Source organism: Monopterus albus, unplaced genomic scaffold (genome assembly GCF_001952655.1).
Source record: "Monopterus albus unplaced genomic scaffold, M_albus_1.0 scaffold355.1, whole genome shotgun sequence".
Lineage (NCBI taxonomy): Eukaryota > Metazoa > Chordata > Actinopteri > Synbranchiformes > Synbranchidae > Monopterus > Monopterus albus.
The window spans coordinates 60527-80475 of NW_018128235.1; the positions used below are offsets into that span (position 1 = coordinate 60527).

Sequence of the window (19949 nt, forward strand, 5' to 3'; positions counted from 1 at the left end):
CACGGGTTGCACGCAGGTATTTATCTGCCCCAAGCACCAGCACAGACAGTGAGAGACTCTTCAGTGCGGCATCTCATGTGCTTAATGAGAAGAGGAACCGTCTCTCCAGCCAAAAAGCGGAGCAACTTTTGTTCCTAAAGAAAAACCTGCCACATTTGTTGAACTAAACAGCAGTCCAATTTTGCATAGTGCATAGTTGCATTAAAATTTTTGTAGCACTGCTAGCTACCTAGGCTATGTTGTTTACAGTTTGTTTGGAAGTTCTATTGCTGTTTTTGCCCCGTTTTGCATAGCAATTTAAAATGTTTGAGTGTTACATAAAACTGTTATTGAATGTTACATAAAACTTGAATAATATTATTTAGTATTGTTTATTGTTAAAAATATTTTAGATTTTAGTTTTTCATTTCAGATTCATCAAATTCAAGTAATTTTATTATCTATCGGACTCCCCCCTCTGACTTCTCAGTTTTGGATTCCTTGGCTGTGTGAGGTTGCTGGTACTGACCCTGGATTGTTAATATAGACTTGGATTATGTTTTTGGACTACTGCACTGTATGCTCTTACCTGTGCTCAGTAAAGCTAAAGCTAGCTACTCACTCTCGTCTGGCACTATAATTGAGTTGACCCCATGACATCATCAGCAGCGTTACGCGCCGATCCTGACAGGACATCAGTCAATCTGGACACAGAACCCTGAATCTAACTCATGATCAAATTTTACTGGGCCTGCAGATGTAACAGTGTGTGTATGTGTGTCTGTGATCTCCTCACCGTTTCTTCATCAGTAGAATGACTCCGAGGAAGATGATGATGAAGACCAAGATACCAGCGATGGCTCCAGTGATTGTTACCGTGTGGTCCGATGGTTTTTCCTGTTCTGGTTCTGGTTTTCTGGTTGCAGCTCCTGAAACCATTAGCATGTCAACATTAACTACCATTAACCATGGCAACGTACCTGCTAGCTACTGTAAACAGGCAAATACCTTAACGTACTAAAAACTTTAATCATCAACTCAAATTCTGCATTTCCTGCCCCAGACTTATTTATTTGTTATTATTTATTTATTACTTATGTATATTTTCTTCTTTCTGTCTGGCCTCCTTGCTATGCTGCAGCAGTACATCTGGCTGTGACCGTTTTCTGTTTTTCATGCCAAGTAGCTTCTGTTCTTGCATTTAGAGGTCCCTGTTCATACAACCCAAATAAAAAAAGTTGGGACGGTGTGTAAAATCAAAATTAAAACTGAAGACAGTGATGTGTAAATCATCAACTTGACACCACATCAACTTTAACCTCTGTTCAAAATAAACACTTCAATCCTGCTGTGCTGCAACTCATTCCAACAAAAGTTGGTCTGGCTGCATTTCAGGGCTAGTAATGAGGTAAAACAGTGAAATGATGACTCCATTTGAACCAGGTGATGTCAGCAGGTGACTGCATCATGATTTGGTACAACAGTGGCATCCAGGAAAGTCCGAGCCCTATGGGAGCAAAGATAGGCCGAGGACTGCCAGTTGGCCAACATACAGTGGTGTGAAAAAGTGTTTGCCCCCTTACTGATTTCTTATCTTTTTGCATGTTTGTCACACTGTAATGTTTCAGATCGTCAAACAAATTTATATATTAGTCAAAGATAACACAAGTAAACACATCATGCAGTTTTTAAATGAAGGTTTTTATTATTAAGGGAAAACAAAATCCAAAACTATAGAGCCCTGTGTGAACAAGTGTTTGCCCCCCTGTCAAAACACTGGTTTATCGCACCTGAGTTCAATTTCTCTTGCCACACCTGTTCGCAATCAAGAAATCACTTAAATAGGACCTGCCTGACAAAGTGAAGTAGACCAAAAGATCCTCAAAAGCTAGACATCATGCCGAGATCCAAAGAAATTCAAAAACAAATGAGAAAGAGAATAATGGAGCTCTATCAGTCCGGAAAAGGTTATAAAGCCATTTCTAAAGCTTGGGGACTGCAGCGAACCACAGTGAGAGCCATTATCCACAAATGGCGAAAACATGGAACAGTGGAGAACCTTCCCAGGAGTGGCCAGCCGACCAAAATTACCCCAAGAGCGCAGCGACAACTCATCCAAGAGGTCACAAAAGACCCCACAACAACATCCAAAGAACTGCAGGCCTCACTTGCCTCAGTTAAGCTGAGTGTTCATGACTCCACCATAAGAAAGAGACTGGGCAAAAATGGTTTGCATGGCAGAGTTCCAAGACGAAAACCACTGCTGAGCAAAAAGAACATAAAGGCTCGTCTCAGTTTTGCCAGAAAACATCTTGATGATCCCCAAGACTTTTGGGATAATACTCTGTGGACAGACGAGACAAAAGTTGAACTTTTTGGAAGGTGTGTGTCCCATTATGTGTGGCGTAAAAGTAACACCGCATTTCAGAAAAAGAACATCATACCAACAGTAAAATATGGTGGTGGTAGTGGGATGGTCTGGGGCTGTTTTGCTGCTTCAGGCCCTGGAAGACATGCTGTGATAAGTGGAACCATGAATTCTGCTGTGTACCAAAATATCCTGAAGGAGAATGTCCGGCCATCCGTTTGTGACCTCAAGCTGAAGCGAACTTGGGTTCTGCAGCAGGACAATGATCCAAAGCACACCAGCAAGTCCACTTCTGAATGGCTGAAGAAAAACAAAATGAAGACTTTGGAGTGGCCTAGTCAAAGTCCTGACCTGAATCCAATTGAGATGCTGTGGCATGACCTTAAAAAGGCAGTTCATGCCCGAAAACCCTCCAATGTGGCTGACTTACAACAACTTAATAATAAAAACCTTCATTTAAAAACTGCATGATGTGTTTACTTGTGTTATCTTTGACTAATATATAAATTTGTTTGACGATCTGAAACATTACAGTGTGACAAACATGCAAAAAGATAAGAAATCAGTAAGGGGGCAAACACTTTTTCACACCACTGTATGTGTGGGAGAATTATTGAAATGTTTAAAACAATGTTACTCAGAAAAAGATAGGAGGGATTTGAATCATGGCGCCCTCCAAGGCAGACGTGTTTGTGCGTTCCACTCCCGAATGCCAGCCTTTTCTTCATTTTCTTCTGTTTTTTTGTGTGTTCTTTTACTCTTTCTGCAGTGCCGAAATGTCATGCACTGCTAACATACAACAGACAGGCATTGCTGGATCTCGCCAACTCAACACAACCACTGGGAATTTACTGGTTTCATACCACCGGAGCTACAAGTCATTGTTCGCTCCCGCAACAACAACCACCACCATCAACCCCCGGGAAGGCCCCGAAGCACCAGGCATGAGTGAGCAGGCTGACCCCAGAACAGCAATCTGGAGAGAATGACGCAAGCAGGGCAAGAGAAGAGGGCTCCATGCTAGGCTAAAAGCTTGCGCTACCCGACGCCATTACCCAGCCTCTTCCTAGCTAACGTACAGTCTCTGGAAAACAAACTGGACGAGCTAAGGGCTAGGATTACAGCACAACGGGAAACCAGAGAATGCTGTGTTCTAATTCTCACCAAGACTTGGCTTTCTGACAGAGTTCCAGATTCCGTGATTCAGCTACAGACCCACTCTGTACATCGGGGAGACTGCACTGCTGCTTCGGGGAAGGTAAAAGGAGGCGGTGTGTGTGTTTATCATTAACTCGTGGTGTGGAGATGTACGGACTACAAAATGTAGTTACATTCATAAATGCTGCTTAAACCTGTGCTGTGCTAAAAGCCCTATGTGCCAAGGGCATGAACAAGGTAATGCAGACATGAACCGTAAGTAGAGGCAACTCACTGTCAGTTTAGTCTCTGTATGGCAACTGCAGAAAATACTAATAATGTAGAAAATGACTGGCCCTATCCTTCATAATTGCCATTTAATAATAACCATTAATTTCTTTCTTTCTAATCACCAATAATCACCAGTGAAAACAGTTTGTTCCAACTACAACATTCCATCTCAAAAGCATATCAACTACAGTAACGGTCAGTAATGATGTAATGACTGGCCGCTTATCAAACAACATCCCCAGTTCGACTGTGGATGAGTTCCCATGTTAGATCGATGGTCTCCACACAGCAATGATGAAGAGGAGGTGAATGATGAGAGAGCACTTGGGAGTCAGTCGCATGAAAAAACCCATTACCCCGCTCACTGTCCCTCTGTCCAGGTGTAATGTCTTGCTAGATGAGAAATGCTCAGGACATTGCCGTGTGTGCTCTTGTTGTTTTAGACCAATCAGAGCCTGACAACAGCTATCAATCAGCGTGAGTCCGTCTTTGTCGGGACCCGTTTCATACCTGGTCTGTGAGGACATTTTGAGAAACGTGCCAGGTTGTGTTCTCGTCTCACCTGTAACAGGACCGGGACAGAACCCTAAACTAGCTCTGTTCTGGGCCAGTCTGTAACTAAAACCAGTATAACCATTTCAGCTGTACACTGGTGGGGAAAAAAACCCCAGAATGAAATCAGTTAACCCAGTTCTCACCTAACTGTAACAGGACTGGGACTGAAATAAACCATTCTAACCAGTTCTGCACTGGAATGCAACAAAACCAAGACAGAACCAGAAAAGAACTAAACCAGTCTGACTGGTCTAACAAAGACAAAACCAGGACAAGAACCAGACTAACTTGTTTAGTTCTTTACTGGTCTGTAAAAGAACCAGAAAAAGACCAGTCTGGCCAGTTCCTGCTCCAGTGAACTGAACTGGTTTCAGGTATAATACAGACAGCATGAGACAGTGTTTCTTTCTTTTCTCTGTTTTTGACTCTTCAAGGTCAAGACAAGCTTGGCTATCATCATCTATTGTTTCCTCACATGCACACACCCCCACACACACACAGCCATCACCCCCTCGGACGCAGAGCTGCTGTTTTCAGTGTAAAGGCGATGAAAACGCTGCTTTCAAGAGAGAACTTATCTGTCTGTATGTCGCTTTGCGTAATGGTGTGTGTCTGTCTCTGTGTGTGCATGTATGTCACAGTGGGCCATAAAGACACTGCTTCTTTATGTGAAAGTGAAGCTGTTTTCTGCTTTGGGGCTTCAGCTGGTCACACTGAGTGGGAGGTTTGTGTATTAATATGTGTGTGTGTGTTAGTGTGTGCATCTAGAAGGCAAACAGCTGCTACGAGTGTTAGAGGCCTGCTGGTGACACAACCTCTCCCACTCACACAAACACAACACCCTGTTGGATATTCATGTGTGTGTATGTAAACAGCCGGTGGGAAGTTTCCACCTTCAGGCTGGTAAATATTTAAATGTAATTTTCTGCAAGCTGTGACTGAATGTGTGTGTGTGTGTGTTGCACCTGTTCTGCTAAAGAGGATAAATGTGTCCACACACACATACCACAGCAATAAAATCATTTTCAGAGTTTTCAACATGATTTGCGTCAAAAAAAAAAAAAATCACTCGAATTCCACTTGGTGCACATCTGTAAAAAAATCACCCTTTTTCTCAAAGTTGTAACTGAGTGTAATGTAACACAGACATGAAACACATTGCTCTGGTTCAGTGTGATGTCCACTTGCTGAGGATATCATTATCTCTGATGTCCATCCACAATAAACCTCCATAAATCCACTTAGAAATCTGCAGAGAAGATGGTAAATGCCCTTGTACTTGTACGGCGCTTTTTCTATGCTTTACAACACACTCAAAGCACTTTCACTTTACTTGGCTGTTCACCCATTCGCACTCCCAAACACACACACATTCACACACCAGTGTCATCACCGGGAGCAACTGGGGGTTCAGTGCCTTGCTCAAGGACACTTCGACATGTGGACCAGACAAGCCGGGAATCGAACCGCTAATCCGCCGGTTAGGAGATGACTGGCTCCATCTCCTGAGCCACAGCCGCCGAAGAAGCAGAAGAGGGTGCAGAACTTTATTCACAATACTGGTGTTTTTAAGTTTCCATCAGTATCACAGTAACCCAGTGACAGCTAACAGTCCTAATAACTAATTCAGCTACTTTTTTGGACAAAATTAACATACTGTGTTAAGACAGTTATTCATTTGTTGGAAACTGCAATGTGCTGACTAAAAACTGTTTAGTTTGGTAACAGAGGTCACAGTAAGAGCTAACTGGCCGGAAACACACATTACATTCTCCCTATAATTAGCAGCAAACTGCATTGTCCACCCTATGAAGAAAAGGCAGCTACTCATCACTTCTGTTCTAGGAAACAGTTCGGAAACCATTGAATATGGTGTCTGTGTGCCTAGTTTCTGCTGTGGGGAGTGTGTGTTTGTGTGTTTTTGTGAGTCTTGTCTGACCTTTCAGCTGCTTGTCGCCGGCCGCTGGGGCTATGCGAACATACGGTGTAGTGAGCTGGGTGACGATTATAGCGGCTACTTGTCCAGGAAGGCATTCAGAGAGAGAGGCAGATAGACAAACAGCAGAGAGAGAGAGAGACACAGACTATAGCAGTGGTTTGTACTGAAGCAGAAATATTAGTGGCATGCAGCTTTGAATAAATGATTATCAGCTTTAACATCCTTAAATTATCATTAGCATAAACACATGCAATACACTGGAAACAACAGCACAATATACTTATAAGCATATACAGTGCCTTGCGAAAGTATTCGGCCCCCTTAAACTTTGCGACCTTTTGCCACATTTCAGGCTTCAAACATAAAGATATAAAACTGTAATTTTTTGTGAAGAATCAACAACAAGTGGGACACAATCATGAAGTAGAACGAAATTTATTGGATATTTCAAACGTTTTTAACAAATAAAAAACTGAAAAATTGGCCGTGCAAAATTATTCAGCCCCCTTAAGTTAATACTTTGTAGCGCCACCTTTTGCTGCGATTACAGCTGTAAGTCACTTGGGGTATGTCTCTATCAGTTTTGCACATCGAGAGACGGAAATTTTTGCCCATTCCTCCTTGCAAAACAGCTCGAGCTCAGTGAGGTTGGATAGAGAGCGTTTGTGAACAGCAGTTTTCAGTTCTTTCCACAGATTCTCAATTGGATTCAGGTCTGGACTTTGACTTGGCCATTCTAACACCTGGATATGTTTATTTGTGAACCATTCCATTGTAGATTTTGCTTTATGTTTTGGATCATTGTCTTGTTGGAAGACAAATCTCCGTCCCAGGCTCAGGTCTTTTGCAGACTCCATCAGGTTTCCTTCCAGAATGGTCCTGTATTTGGCTCCATCCATCTTCCCATCAAGTTTAACCATCTTCCCTGTCCCTGCTGAAGAAAAGCAGGCCCAAACCAGGATGCTGCCACCACCATGTTTGACAGTGGGGATGGTGTGTTCAGGGTGATGAGCTGTGTTGCTTTTACGCCAAACATAACGTTTTGCATTGTTGCCAAAAAGTTCGATTTTGGTTTCATCTGACCAGAGCACCTTCTTCCACATGTTTGGTGTGTCTCCCAGGTGGCTTGTGGCAAACTTTAAACGACACTTTTTATGGATATCTTTAAGAAATGGCTTTCTTCTTGCCACTCTTCCATAAAGGCCAGATTTGTGCAGTATACGACTGATTGTTGTCCTATGGACAGAGTCTCCCACCTCAGCTGTAGATCTCTGCAGTTCATCCAGAGTGATCATGGGCCTCTTGGCTGCATCTCTGATCAGTCTTCTCCTTGTATGAGCTGAAAGTTTAGAGGGACGGCCAGGTCTTGGTAGATTTGCAGTGGTCTGATACTCCTTCCATTTCAATATTATCACTTGCACAGTGCTCCTTGGGATGTTTAAAGCTTGGGAAATCTTTTTGTATCCAAATCCGGCTTTAAACTTCTCCACAACAGTATCTCGGACCTGCCTGGTGTGTTCCTTGTTCTTCATGATGCTCTCTGCGCTTTAAACAGACCTCTGAGACTATCACAGTGCAGGTGCATTTATACGGAGACTTGATTACACACAGGTGGATTCTATTTATCATCATTAGTCATTTAGGTCAACATTGGATCATTCAGAGATCCTCACTGAACTTCTGGAGAGAGTTTGCTGCACTGAAAGTAAAGGGGCTGAATAATTTTGCACGCCCAATTTTTCAGTTTTTTATTTGTTAAAAAAGTTTGACATATCCAATAAATTTCGTTCCACTTCATGATTGTGTCCCACTTGTTGTTGATTCTTCACAAAAAATTACAGTTTTATATCTTTATGTTTGAAGCCTGAAATGTGGCAAAAGGTCGCAAAGTTCAAGGGGGCCGAATACTTTCGCAAGGCACTGTATTAGCTTTATTGGTAGTACACAGTGGTGGAAGAAGTATTCAGATCCTTAAGTAAAAGAAGAGTGTAAAAATACTATTGTACCAATATTTGTCTTGCAGAAGGGCCCATGTCCCAGTAATGTCTGATACTACTGGATCATAGTGACTGATGCATTACTGTGTTCATCACTTTAATGCTGCAGCTGGTAAAGGTGGAGCTGATGGTAACTACCTTATATACTTGTACTGTGAAGTACTTTCCATCCTGCTGGGTAGCTGGTGGATTTCCCACCAGGATGAATAGAGTCTAATGATTCTACTGGGTTTGGTTTGATTCATTTCATTCTGGAAAGGAACTGAAGTTATCAGGTACATGTAGTGCAGTAAAAAGTACACGGTCTGTCTCTGACATGGAGTGAAGTCACAGTATGAAGTAGCAGGACATGGAAGTACTCAGGTAAAGCAGAGATACCTCAAACTTGTACTTAAGAGTGGTACTTTAGGAAATGTACTTTGTTACTTGCCACCACTGCAAGTATTCACGTATGAATAATTACTGAAAACTACCTACAATCCAACATTCACTATTTATTAACATATACAAGTCATCAACAACTAAACTTTCTTATTCTTACTACAGCAGTTTACTATTTATCACAGCAGCTAATGATTATTTTCATCATACTCATATCAATTATTTTAGTAATATTTTCTTTTTATCATTAGATTTTTTATATCATGTTTTATTATATTTATGATATGGTAGAAATAGCTAAACTAGGAAGATTATATAATCAAATTTAGGGATATAACTTCATATTTTCATAATCAATTCATCTGCTAATTAGTTTTCCAGTCAATTAAACATTGTCTATGAAATGCATCTTTGTTTTGTCCAAAACCCAAATAGATTCAGTTCACTGACAAAATCAGAAAATTCTCCTAAGAAAGCAACTTTACCTGCAACTTTTTTGATTTTCAAAAAACAGTTATTGTGTTTTCCTAAGGAGTCAGAATGAATTTGACTTTTTTATAGAAAAAAAGCAGGAAGTCACTGCACGTACGCCAGACATCAAAACAAGAATAATGAACATGTTAAAACAAAACCTATTTGTAACTACTGCTCAGTAAATTCATAATTCTTTATAACATATCATTTCTAAAGGTCATGTCCTTCAGTGTCATTTTGTCCTATCAAAAAACCAGAAAGCATCAAATTAGCACACTGAGAAGCTAAAAGCAGCAAATGTCTGTTAGTCGGCATATCATCACATCTCGAATCAAATCGCTTGTTTTCTCTGACCAGCATCACACAACCACTGCACTAAGTTGACTTCTAGCCTTGTTACCTACATTAAAGACACTTCAAAATGTCCTTTTGCACCCTTTGATCAACTGCTTTAAACAAATGCTTCATGCTTAGAAATGCTAACGCACATGGATAGTCAAACCCAAAAAGCTCAACAATACACTGTGATCGCTACCTCTAATTCATAACTAATTATCTATTCATATAGTATATATCCAAAATGAACGTAAACTGTGAACTGTTTTTAAAAAGGCAGTGGAGCAGAGCACTGTTTAAGCATTTTAGTTCAAGACCTAGAAAAAAGTCCATTAATCAGCCAATCGATCAATCAATCAGTCATTAGTAATCAAACAAGCAAGCAAAAGCAGCAGAGAGAGTTCATCCACAATCAGCAGAGTTAAATTTCAGACAAGGCTAATTATCATATTTCTGTGCATTCTAGTTAGAACAGGTCTTCGTCATGACTGTGGGACGTCACGAGTGTTTCTGACATTGCAACTATTCTAAGAAATAACAATAACAATTAATTCCTCTTCGTTATACAGAATAAAAGCCATCATTTCCCTTGAATCTGTGTTTCATGCGCCCCATTAACATTCAGCAGACGCTCGTCTCCTGTCTACATTCATGTCAGCTCTGCTCACTGTCAGCGTTGCAAGGCATTGGGGTATACTGAAAGGGAAGGGAGGGGAGGGGAAGCAGAAAACCCTAAAGCCCCTACTCCCTACCCCCCACCCTCTGGGAAACATGGTTGGCTGTTGCAGCCTGAATGACAGGTGTCAGGGGAGCCAATCAGCATCTGGTGTTGTTAGCCACCAGAACTGTGCTCCAATAAAAGCTGATTAAAGCCAGAACTGTCAATTAGTGTGTGTGCGTCTGTGTGTTTGTTTAATGTGTGAGTGGGATAATCCTGGATATCTGTCAGGGGAGATAATAGCATTTTTAGCTTGTTTAGCTGCGGTGCTAAACAGCTCTCTGGACAACCCTAAAGTCCCAGTCATTAGCCTTGTGTTAGCCTACAGTTAGCGTTGCACAGTGCTGAATGTGTGTTTTATTTGTGTCTGCGGAGGACATCGGGTTGTCCTTGTCCTGTTATTGGCCGACAGAGCGAAGGGCAGGTGTCAGGCACTTGCAGCCATCTGTGAGCCATTATACTTCTGGATGGGACCAGTGTGCTAACCATTAGCCTAGCGCTGCAGCAGCTAGCTGCCATCTGTGACTCATTACATGGAATGAACTGGCTGCTGCTGGCTAGCTAGTAGAAAATTTATCAGTTAAATCCAGTCCAGCAGCGACCAGGTCCAACTGGATAATGACACTAACCTCTAACATAAAAACACAAACGTAATCTACACTTTTCAAAATAAAATGTCACTCTACTGCTTTTCACTTTTCAGCATAAATGGTTCTCTATTCCTGTCCAAATATATAGTCAGTGTCTTTCATAATAAAAATACTCTCCATCCATTCATCCATCCATCCATCCAACTTCGTGCTCTTTATCCGAGACCGGGTTCAACATAAAATATACTCCTGTCAGCCCTTGTCAAAATAAAACACACTTGTGAAAAACAATGTAAAGAACTGAATGGTATTCCAAATTTTCAAATATAATATAATTTACTGTGCATTTTTATAAAAATAAAATGCACTGATACCTTTTAAAATAATATGTCTCTACAAAATAAATGTGCTTTTCACCTTTAAAAATAAAAGGAAATGAAAACCTTTCAAAATCAAATGACAACATTCAGTATAAAACATATTCTATAATATTTGTAATACCCAGCAGCCTTCAAAATAAAATACACGATACCTTTGAAAATTAGATGACAGAACAGGACTGTAAAAGATAGTGAACTTTTCCTTTCAGAATAAAATGCACTCTTGTGCTTTCAAATTCAAATTTACTGGAAACATAAAATAATGAAAACTCAATATATTTCAAAATAAAATTAAACTGAAGCCAAACACACGGTTAAGACTTTTCAAAATACACCGCAACCCATGTTCTTACCTTTGGTGGCCACCCGCACACAGTCGATCTTCGTCTCCTGTGTGTGTGTGTGTGTGTGTGTGTGTGTGTGTGTGTGTGTGAGAGAGAGAGAGAGAGAGAGAGAGAGAGGAGCAAATTAGTTTTCTGTCAACACAAAATGTCGACAAATTAGCCGTCATGTCCAGAAACACAAACACACACACTGGACGTAAACAGAGAGGACAGAAGGCAACTGGCTGTGGATCAGCGCCTGTGTTGGCATTTAACAACCGACACACACAGTAACAGCGTGAGACGGTGTTGGGGAAAGACAAGAGAACATCTTGTGTCTTTCTGGTTTCAACAGACGACACATTATGCACAAGAGCTCATGAATATCCATGCTCACACACGTGCGGCAGCGTGGTGACGGTAAAAAGCACTACTGTCGCGGCATTATTCAACACACACCAATTAAACCTACTGGTGTCAATAGTTAACACGCAAGACAACACAATCTGTGTGTGTGTGGAGCAGTGAAAATGACTGCAGCCTATTAGTGTCACTGGTCAGGCTGCTGAGCGACCGCTCCGTCTCTCTTTCGCTTCTCTGACTTTTACCCCAAAAGGAACAGAAAAGCTAATAAAAAAATAACACAAAAAGCGACACCGAGCTCTGCTGCATGACATGACTGGACAGCCTGAAGCCTGTCGCTCCTTTAAACTACATCCAGCCACCGTTTTTTCTGTCATGCGTTTCTCTACACAACACATTTCAAACTAGGAAGCAGCTCAGGGAGAATAGTAATGTACGTTCAGCGAACTATCACAGCTCAGTGAAATGTGAACACACAAACGTGAACATCTTTAGATCCAGGACTACCTCCTGGTGCATGTGCCCAGGGGTGACCAGAAACTCGAACGCTGCTGGGAACATGGGAATATTCTCAAGCACAAAGACTCAGCAGCACAGATGTTGGGTACATGAATGAGTCTCCAACTGATGTAAATCTGCATCAACATCCCCCGACTCAGTGCGGCACCGGTCCTGAGTATAAAATGCACAAACCTCTACATTAAAAGACACTAAACATCACACAGCACACGTAATCATGCAGAGTGTCTCCATCGGCAGCATCAGAGGCCTGAGCAGTTTTGGTTCGCTCACTTGTAGCTTTACTGGGAGCTTCCACAGGCATACTGGTGATTATGGAGTCAGACTGAGGAGCTGAGCCTCAAGTCTCCTGTGGACAGATAAACTCACCCCGTTAGCAGTGCTGACTGCCTGGTAGTAGATGCCGTAACTCTTGTGTGGCAGCAGAGGCGCGTTCCAGTAGCCGCTGTACGTCCTGTTGTCACCTGTATAGACACACGGGTCAACAGGTAAAGAGTGACGGCCAGTTAGCTGACTGACTACCTAACTAACACCTAGTACAGCATTCAACCACATAACTAAGAGTGGCTATTTGACTGACTGCCTAAAAAACTTACTGAGTACCATCCTACCAAAACTAATAAACATATGCTTCTAGAGTAGTATATAGTACCTAGCTAAGCCACTAATGAGTTCACCAACTTTGTGTTTAAGTAAGTCAGCTACTTAAGTGCAGAGGTGTGTGAGTGCTTCCAAATCATTAACTAACTAGCTATCCAACTAACCGACACAGAAGGGTGTGGGCGCTCTCAGCTCGCTCATCGGCAGCTCCGCGCTAAAGTAGTACTGCGAGTTGAGCAGTGTGGCATTCTGGAAGTGGATGGGCACCGGGTAACAGCGCAGGATCTCTGCAGTACCTCTCCTCTGCCTGCGGGGGCGCTCCTCCTCCACCACCAGCTGGTACTTACTGCATACACAGACACACAGACATGGCTCTTTACCAGGAAGAGGGGCTTTCCCAATAACTACAAGACTGAGCTGAATTTTCCCGAATTCATTCATGACGTTATAAGCCTATGTGCCGGGAAGGAACACACCGGTGGGGCGGACACTAAAGCTGCTTTTCCACTATCGGAACCTAATGGGCAGTATATCCCACACACCCTCCCGGGTTGACACCTACGGTCCTGCTTTGGTTTTCCACTGTCGGTCTCACACACAGAGCTGAGCAGAGGACGTGAAGGATCGCTCCACAGTGCACCAGTCAGCCAGTAACAGGCTGGATGAGCAGTTTATCAAACAGCTGTTGAACAAGCAGAACAGACTGGCAGAAATCTGACGTCTTCACCGCGGTCCGCTCACTGAAGTCCCTGTTTTGCCCCTAAACTGACGAGTGAAGTCCTTTGATCTCTAAACCATTGAGTGCGTTTACACAGAGTGCTAGTAATGCTAATGACTGAGGTGTGAGTATGTGGACATTTAGCCAATCAGGGGTAACTGCTCTGTGCAGATGCATATGCACAAGGCGGCACCAGGGAACAACTTTCATCCAGGTGACTGGGCGCCATGTTTCAGTCCAGGACCAGGTTAGCCTTAATACATCCGCGGTGTAAAGCAAGACTTGGACCATTTTCTTTTTCAGCTCACGTCCAACCACCAACACAGCAGAACTCCTTTTGTGAATCTGGGCTTTTTCGTGTCGAGGGGTGGCAGCGCTGGAGATTATTGACTGGGTTTCTATTCACATATAACCCTGCCACACAGAAGTGCTGTCCTGTGCTTCTCACCCATCTGTTGGTTCATTTTTCAGCTCCACAGAAAGGTCAGTGCTGCCGCTCCTCCACTCCATCACCCTCTCCTTCATTTTTATTAACTCTGTCTCCCTCTCCCTATGTAGAGGCTGTAACTTTATAACATCATGACATTAACCTGATAATTCATCTGGTCCTGTCTGTGCAGGTATTAAATCCTATAGATTGGGAAAGGCCATGAGGACACAAAACAAATGGGAACAGAGAGTTTGAAATCATCACTTTTTCTGGTTGTCAACTGACTATAACTGGAAATTAATTTTTGCTCACCAGTCAGCTCAGATAAAAACAATTACTGCCTTAAAGGACAAAGAAATACCAGCTGCCTGTATGACAGAGGAGCTGTCTCACCACTTCTCTCATGGAGCTCCAGTCAAGTTTCAGGCAGCTGAGCAGAATCAGCAGAAAGCTGAAACTGAATTGTCAAACTCTACAGAATGAAAAACTACTGACGCCACATAGCGACTGTATGGAAACTACCTAAAACCCACCGACTCCACTGAACCTACAGAAATGCTTCAAAGTCTGTGGAAACTACCAAGTATCCATGTGTATGGAGTGAGCTACAGGCTGTGATGAAAGCAGAGTGTTCCGTCAAGCCAAGTTTGGTTGTTTTGTGTATACATTCTTTTGTCAGACATGCATCATGGTGGCACACTTGTAAATAAATCACCATTTTATGAACCTGATGAAGGTTTCTGAGTCTTCCCCCTACTGATTCCTTTGCTGCTGCGGTCGTGCTAAACCACTGTGGCTTACAAAAAGCCCAAGCTGCTCCTGAACGCAGCACAGTGGTTTTGTCCTGAGGGACGCTGGAAACAATAGGCAGTATATCCCACACACCCTCCCGGGTTGACACCTACGGTCCTGCTTTGGTTTTCCACTGTCGGTCTCACACACAGAGCTGAGCAGAGGACGTGAAGGATCGCTCCACAGTGCACCAGTCAGCCAGTAACAGGCTGGATGAGCAGTTTATCAAACAGCTGTTGAACAAGCAGAACAGACTGGCAGAAATCTGACGTCTTCACCGCGGTCCGCTCACTGAAGTCCCTGTTTTGCCCCTAAACTGACGAGTGAAGTCCTTTGATCTCTAAACCATTGAGTGCGTTTACACAGAGTGCTAGTAATGCTAATGACTGAGGTGTGAGTATGTGGACATTTAGCCAATCAGGGGTAACTGCTCTGTGCAGATGCATATGCACAAGGCGGCACCAGGGAACAACTTTCATCCAGGTGACTGGGCGCCATGTTTCAGTCCAGGACCAGGTTAGCCTTAATACATCCGCGGTGTAAAGCAAGACTTGGACCATTTTCTTTTTCAGCTCACGTCCAACCACCAACACAGCAGAACTCCTTTTGTGAATCTGGGCTTTTTCGTGTCGAGGGGTGGCAGCGCTGGAGATTATTGACTGGGTTTCTATTCACATATAACCCTGCCACACAGAAGTGCTGTCCTGTGCTTCTCACCCATCTGTTGGTTCATTTTTCAGCTCCACAGAAAGGTCAGTGCTGCCGCTCCTCCACTCCATCACCCTCTCCTTCATTTTTATTAACTCTGTCTCCCTCTCCCTATGTAGAGGCTGTAACTTTATAACATCATGACATTAACCTGATAATTCATCTGGTCCTGTCTGTGCAGGTATTAAATCCTATAGATTGGGAAAGGCCATGAGGACACAAAACAAATGGGAACAGAGAGTTTGAAATCATCACTTTTTCTGGTTGTCAACTGACTATAACTGGAAATTAATTTTTGCTCACCAGTCAGCTCAGATAAAAACAATTACTGCCTTAAAGGACAAAGAAATACCAGCTGCCTGTATGACAGAGGAGCTGTCTCACCACTTCTCTCATGGAGCTCCAGTCAAGTTTCAGGCAGCTGAGCAGAATCAGCAGAAAGCTGAAACTGAATTGTCAAACTCTACAGAATGAAAAACTACTGACGCCACATAGCGACTGTATGGAAACTACCTAAAACCCACCGACTCCACTGAACCTACAGAAATGCTTCAAAGTCTGTGGAAACTACCAAGTATCCATGTGTATGGAGTGAGCTACAGGCTGTGATGAAAGCAGAGTGTTCCGTCAAGCCAAGTTTGGTTGTTTTGTGTATACATTCTTTTGTCAGACATGCATCATGGTGGCACACTTGTAAATAAATCACCATTTTATGAACCTGATGAAGGTTTCTGAGTCTTCCCCCTACTGATTCCTTTGCTGCTGCGGTCGTGCTAAACCACTGTGGCTTACAAAAAGCCCAAGCTGCTCCTGAACGCAGCACAGTGGTTTTGTCCTGAGGGACGCTGGAAACAATAGTTGTGTTTTCCACAGGAACCAGGACAGGACTGAAGCCATATATCACCACACACACAGTCACATTAATTGAGGGTGTGGATGGTGAAACTGCAGTACTGTCACGTTTCCTGCTTGACAGGAAACTAAAGGAGGACAGGAAGACCCACTGTAACACACACCCAGACACACACTGCCGTATGTGTAGTGTTTAGAAAAGAAAGATTCACTTTTCTCTGTCTTCTTCCGACTCCTTCTTCTTTTGTCATCCCTCCTCCCCCTCACATCTGGCTCATCTCTGTTCTGTCATTGTCAAACTGTCCCCAATCGCATTTCTCCACACTCACATTGTAGCACTTGTGTGACAGTAATCTAATTACAGCTGCAGGTCGCCCACAGCAACACCTTTTGTCCTGTGATCTGAGGCTTCTCCAGTGCGCAAAGGCCGACACACACACAGTTAAATATAAACACCCACAGACATGAAATCGTATCTCGGAGCAGCATCTGTTCAGTGTGATGGATTTCACATCAGCTATCATGTCAATTAACACAGCGAGCATCTCGCTCACTCGTTACATCCGCAGCCTTCTTCCTGCTTCAAAGAGACAAACACAGATCTGGATTCGGTTGAAATCATCCATTCTTCTCTTTTCAGTCCTCCTCTGTTTCTTCTTTCACATGAGATCCACACAGCACACAGCCAGTCGGTGTGTGTGCGCAGGTTCCACAGGACCAGTCAGACGTGTGGACACAGGCAGTGTCGATGAAACACCAACACACGGCTTCGGGCACATCCCAGGCCTTAATACTCAGCCCTGAGGTTTTTGTGTTGGTGCTTGGCAGGTGCCAACCTGGTCCGACACTGCCAGCTGAGTGGCTCGGCCCTGGACCACTACGCCGGTGGAATACACTGTTAAAAAAGCTGTAAAAACAAACCTAATATTTCAGCAGCGGGGCACCAATAAACTGCTGTCAAATGACAGAAGAAGGAAAAGAAATTAAACTCGGCAGGGTTATGTTTATTTAACCTGTAGAACTCTGGGGTATATGTGTCACTGTGGCTCTTACAGATTAAGCAGCTGCAACAAGACTGTGGTCTGTCTTTTGTCTGGGTAGCACAGTCATAATATCAGCTGGATGAAATTACCTGCAGCATTTGAAAGTTCAGCTTCTACAAAGCCAACTCACAAACATGCCATCGTGTGATTTTATATAGAGGAGTTAAACATGAGCTGAAGTTGTAAAAGTATTTCTTTTGTGGAAACCACAGTCAAGTTATTTGTTACTGTTGGCTGGTGAACAGCAGGATCCTGAGGGTACTGGGATAGAAAACACAGGTTCTGTATACTGCTGTAATGACAAGCAACTGGGAGATGAGTTTCACATTCTGTTCAAATGTAAAACTGCTAATACAATGTATTTATTCAAACTGTCCATCTAGGTTTCCATTGATTTACCTACTACAAGCAGATAGTCCAACATTCACTGGTAAACTGGGCCTGTAGAGTGTATTACCTTTGTTTAAGTGTTGTGCTTTATCCCTGCTGTTTGTCATTGGCCCACAAGTTCAGTTTTCCATACTGTGAGAGTGTCCGTGTGACTCAACCTAATGCAGCTATAGAGCCTTGTTTTACGTTACATAACATCAGCGCTGTGTTTGAGCTCCACATATTCAGTGGTAATAAGTTCAGACTATTTACCGGGGGTGGGGGATCTGGGGCGATATTGTGCTAAAAGTACCTCTTTGCCCATGTGGCAGTACTTTAGGTTAAAAAGCAAATGAAAGTTATGTAATAATATTTAATGTAATAGATGAACAGACGACGGATTTCCACAACACCTGCGTGTGCACATAGTGCACTCCATTTCCATCACAGATGTGAGATCGGCTGATAGTTTTACCAGTATAGACGTCTCACTCTGTTGGAATGACAGAAGCACTCACTTCACTCTGATTATTCAGTGGTGTTACAGAGTGATGCCTCTTTACCTCATAAACGACCTTCAGCTAACTGCAGATGCCCTGTTGTCTGTCCACCGTCCTGGGTTAGGGTTACACTAACTACATAACATTACATTTGCAAGATTTTCTGTAACAATTAAATGTTAAAAATGAGTCAAATTAAAAGTGATAAACAGTTAAACATCTGTTAAATGTGCACTGTTTTGCTTTATATAATACAAAGCTACCGTATGTTGTTGTAATTATATACATATCTCTTTTATAATTGAATGATTTTAAAGGTAAACCTGTAGTTTTTAAAGGTGAGTATCTTTTTTTAACATTAACAAGCTGTTAAACAAACCAAATCTTGTGAAATTAAAGCCAAAGAGACAAACCGTGTACTTTTTACTGCATCTATGTGATACCTTCAGTTCCTTTCTAGAATCAGATGAATCAAACCAAAACCAGTAGAACCATCAGATTATATTGATCCCGGTGGGAAATCCACCAGCTACCCAGCAGGATGAAAAGTACTTCACAGTATAAGTATATAAGGTAGTTACCATCAGCTCCACCTTTACCAGCTGCAGCATTAAAGTGATGGACACAGTAATTAGTCACTATGATCCAGTATCAGACAAGAGAGTTTTTCCTCCCCGTTGTCCCCACATTCTCCTCAAGGGGGATTTGTTGGGTTTTTCCTCTATAATAATAATTATAATAACAGTAAGGTCTAGCACTGACTTGGTAAAGTGTCCTGACACGACTTTTGTTGCGACTTGGCACCATACAAATAAAACTGAATTGAGAATTAATGTGAAATGGGCTGTTCTGTAGGAGTACTGGTACTTTGGATACTTCAGGTATACTTTGGATGCTAATACTACGGCATTTCTACTTGAGTAACAGTTTGAATGTGGAGTGAATGACTTGGAGTATCTGATACTGTGGTATTACTTTTACTGAAGTAAAGGATCTGAGTACTTCTGCCACTACTGCTGGTCTGAAACACATTAAGAAGATAAGGAATCCCATCAGTTACTTTTGACAAAACACACCTGAAAACCTGAAACCCAGTACCAGTGGAACTTACTTTTTAGAAAACCATTCTTTATTTTAGTATATTCAGTAGCAGAAGAAGTACTCAGATTCTATCAATAATAATATCACAGTGTAGAAATACTCTGTTACAAGTAAAAGTACAGAGGTATTAACATCAGAATATACTTGAAGTGTGTGTATATGTGTAGGCCCATATGTATATACGCTTCTAATGTGAAGTACTTTACATCCCGCTGGGTACCTTGTGAATTACCTACCAGGGATCAATGCAGTCCTCTGATTATCCTGCACACCTAGGGGACATCAGGTGCCATGTTTGACTCTGTGCACTTGTACTGCCGCCTGACACGTTCTGTCACCAGCGGCTTAGTCCACATTAGGGCAACAGAGCAAACAGAAGCTGCTCCTATGTGCCTCTGTTGTTCTTGTTGTTTTGTTTAGTACTTGTAAAGAGCGACAAACTGTGTATGAATGAATGGAGATGAGCTGGAGCATCTTTGTGTTCCT

At 42.5% G+C, this 19949-nt stretch overlaps 1 protein-coding gene across 1 annotated transcript in view; it reads right to left on the bottom strand.

The window, feature by feature from the left end:
• The window catches only part of LOC109974967 (receptor-type tyrosine-protein phosphatase mu-like), a gene marked incomplete at its 5' end in the record, with an annotated part of 97770 nt that overhangs the window by 47510 nt on the left and 30311 nt on the right, over nt 1–19949 (bottom strand). The window contains 5 exons of the mRNA XM_020625447.1: nt 776–908; nt 6270–6344; nt 11499–11535; nt 12720–12814; nt 13115–13296. Coding sequence (XP_020481103.1) covers nt 776–908; nt 6270–6344; nt 11499–11535; nt 12720–12814; nt 13115–13296 — 522 coding nt within the window. The remainder of the gene's footprint in view (nt 1–775; nt 909–6269; nt 6345–11498; nt 11536–12719; nt 12815–13114; nt 13297–19949) is intronic.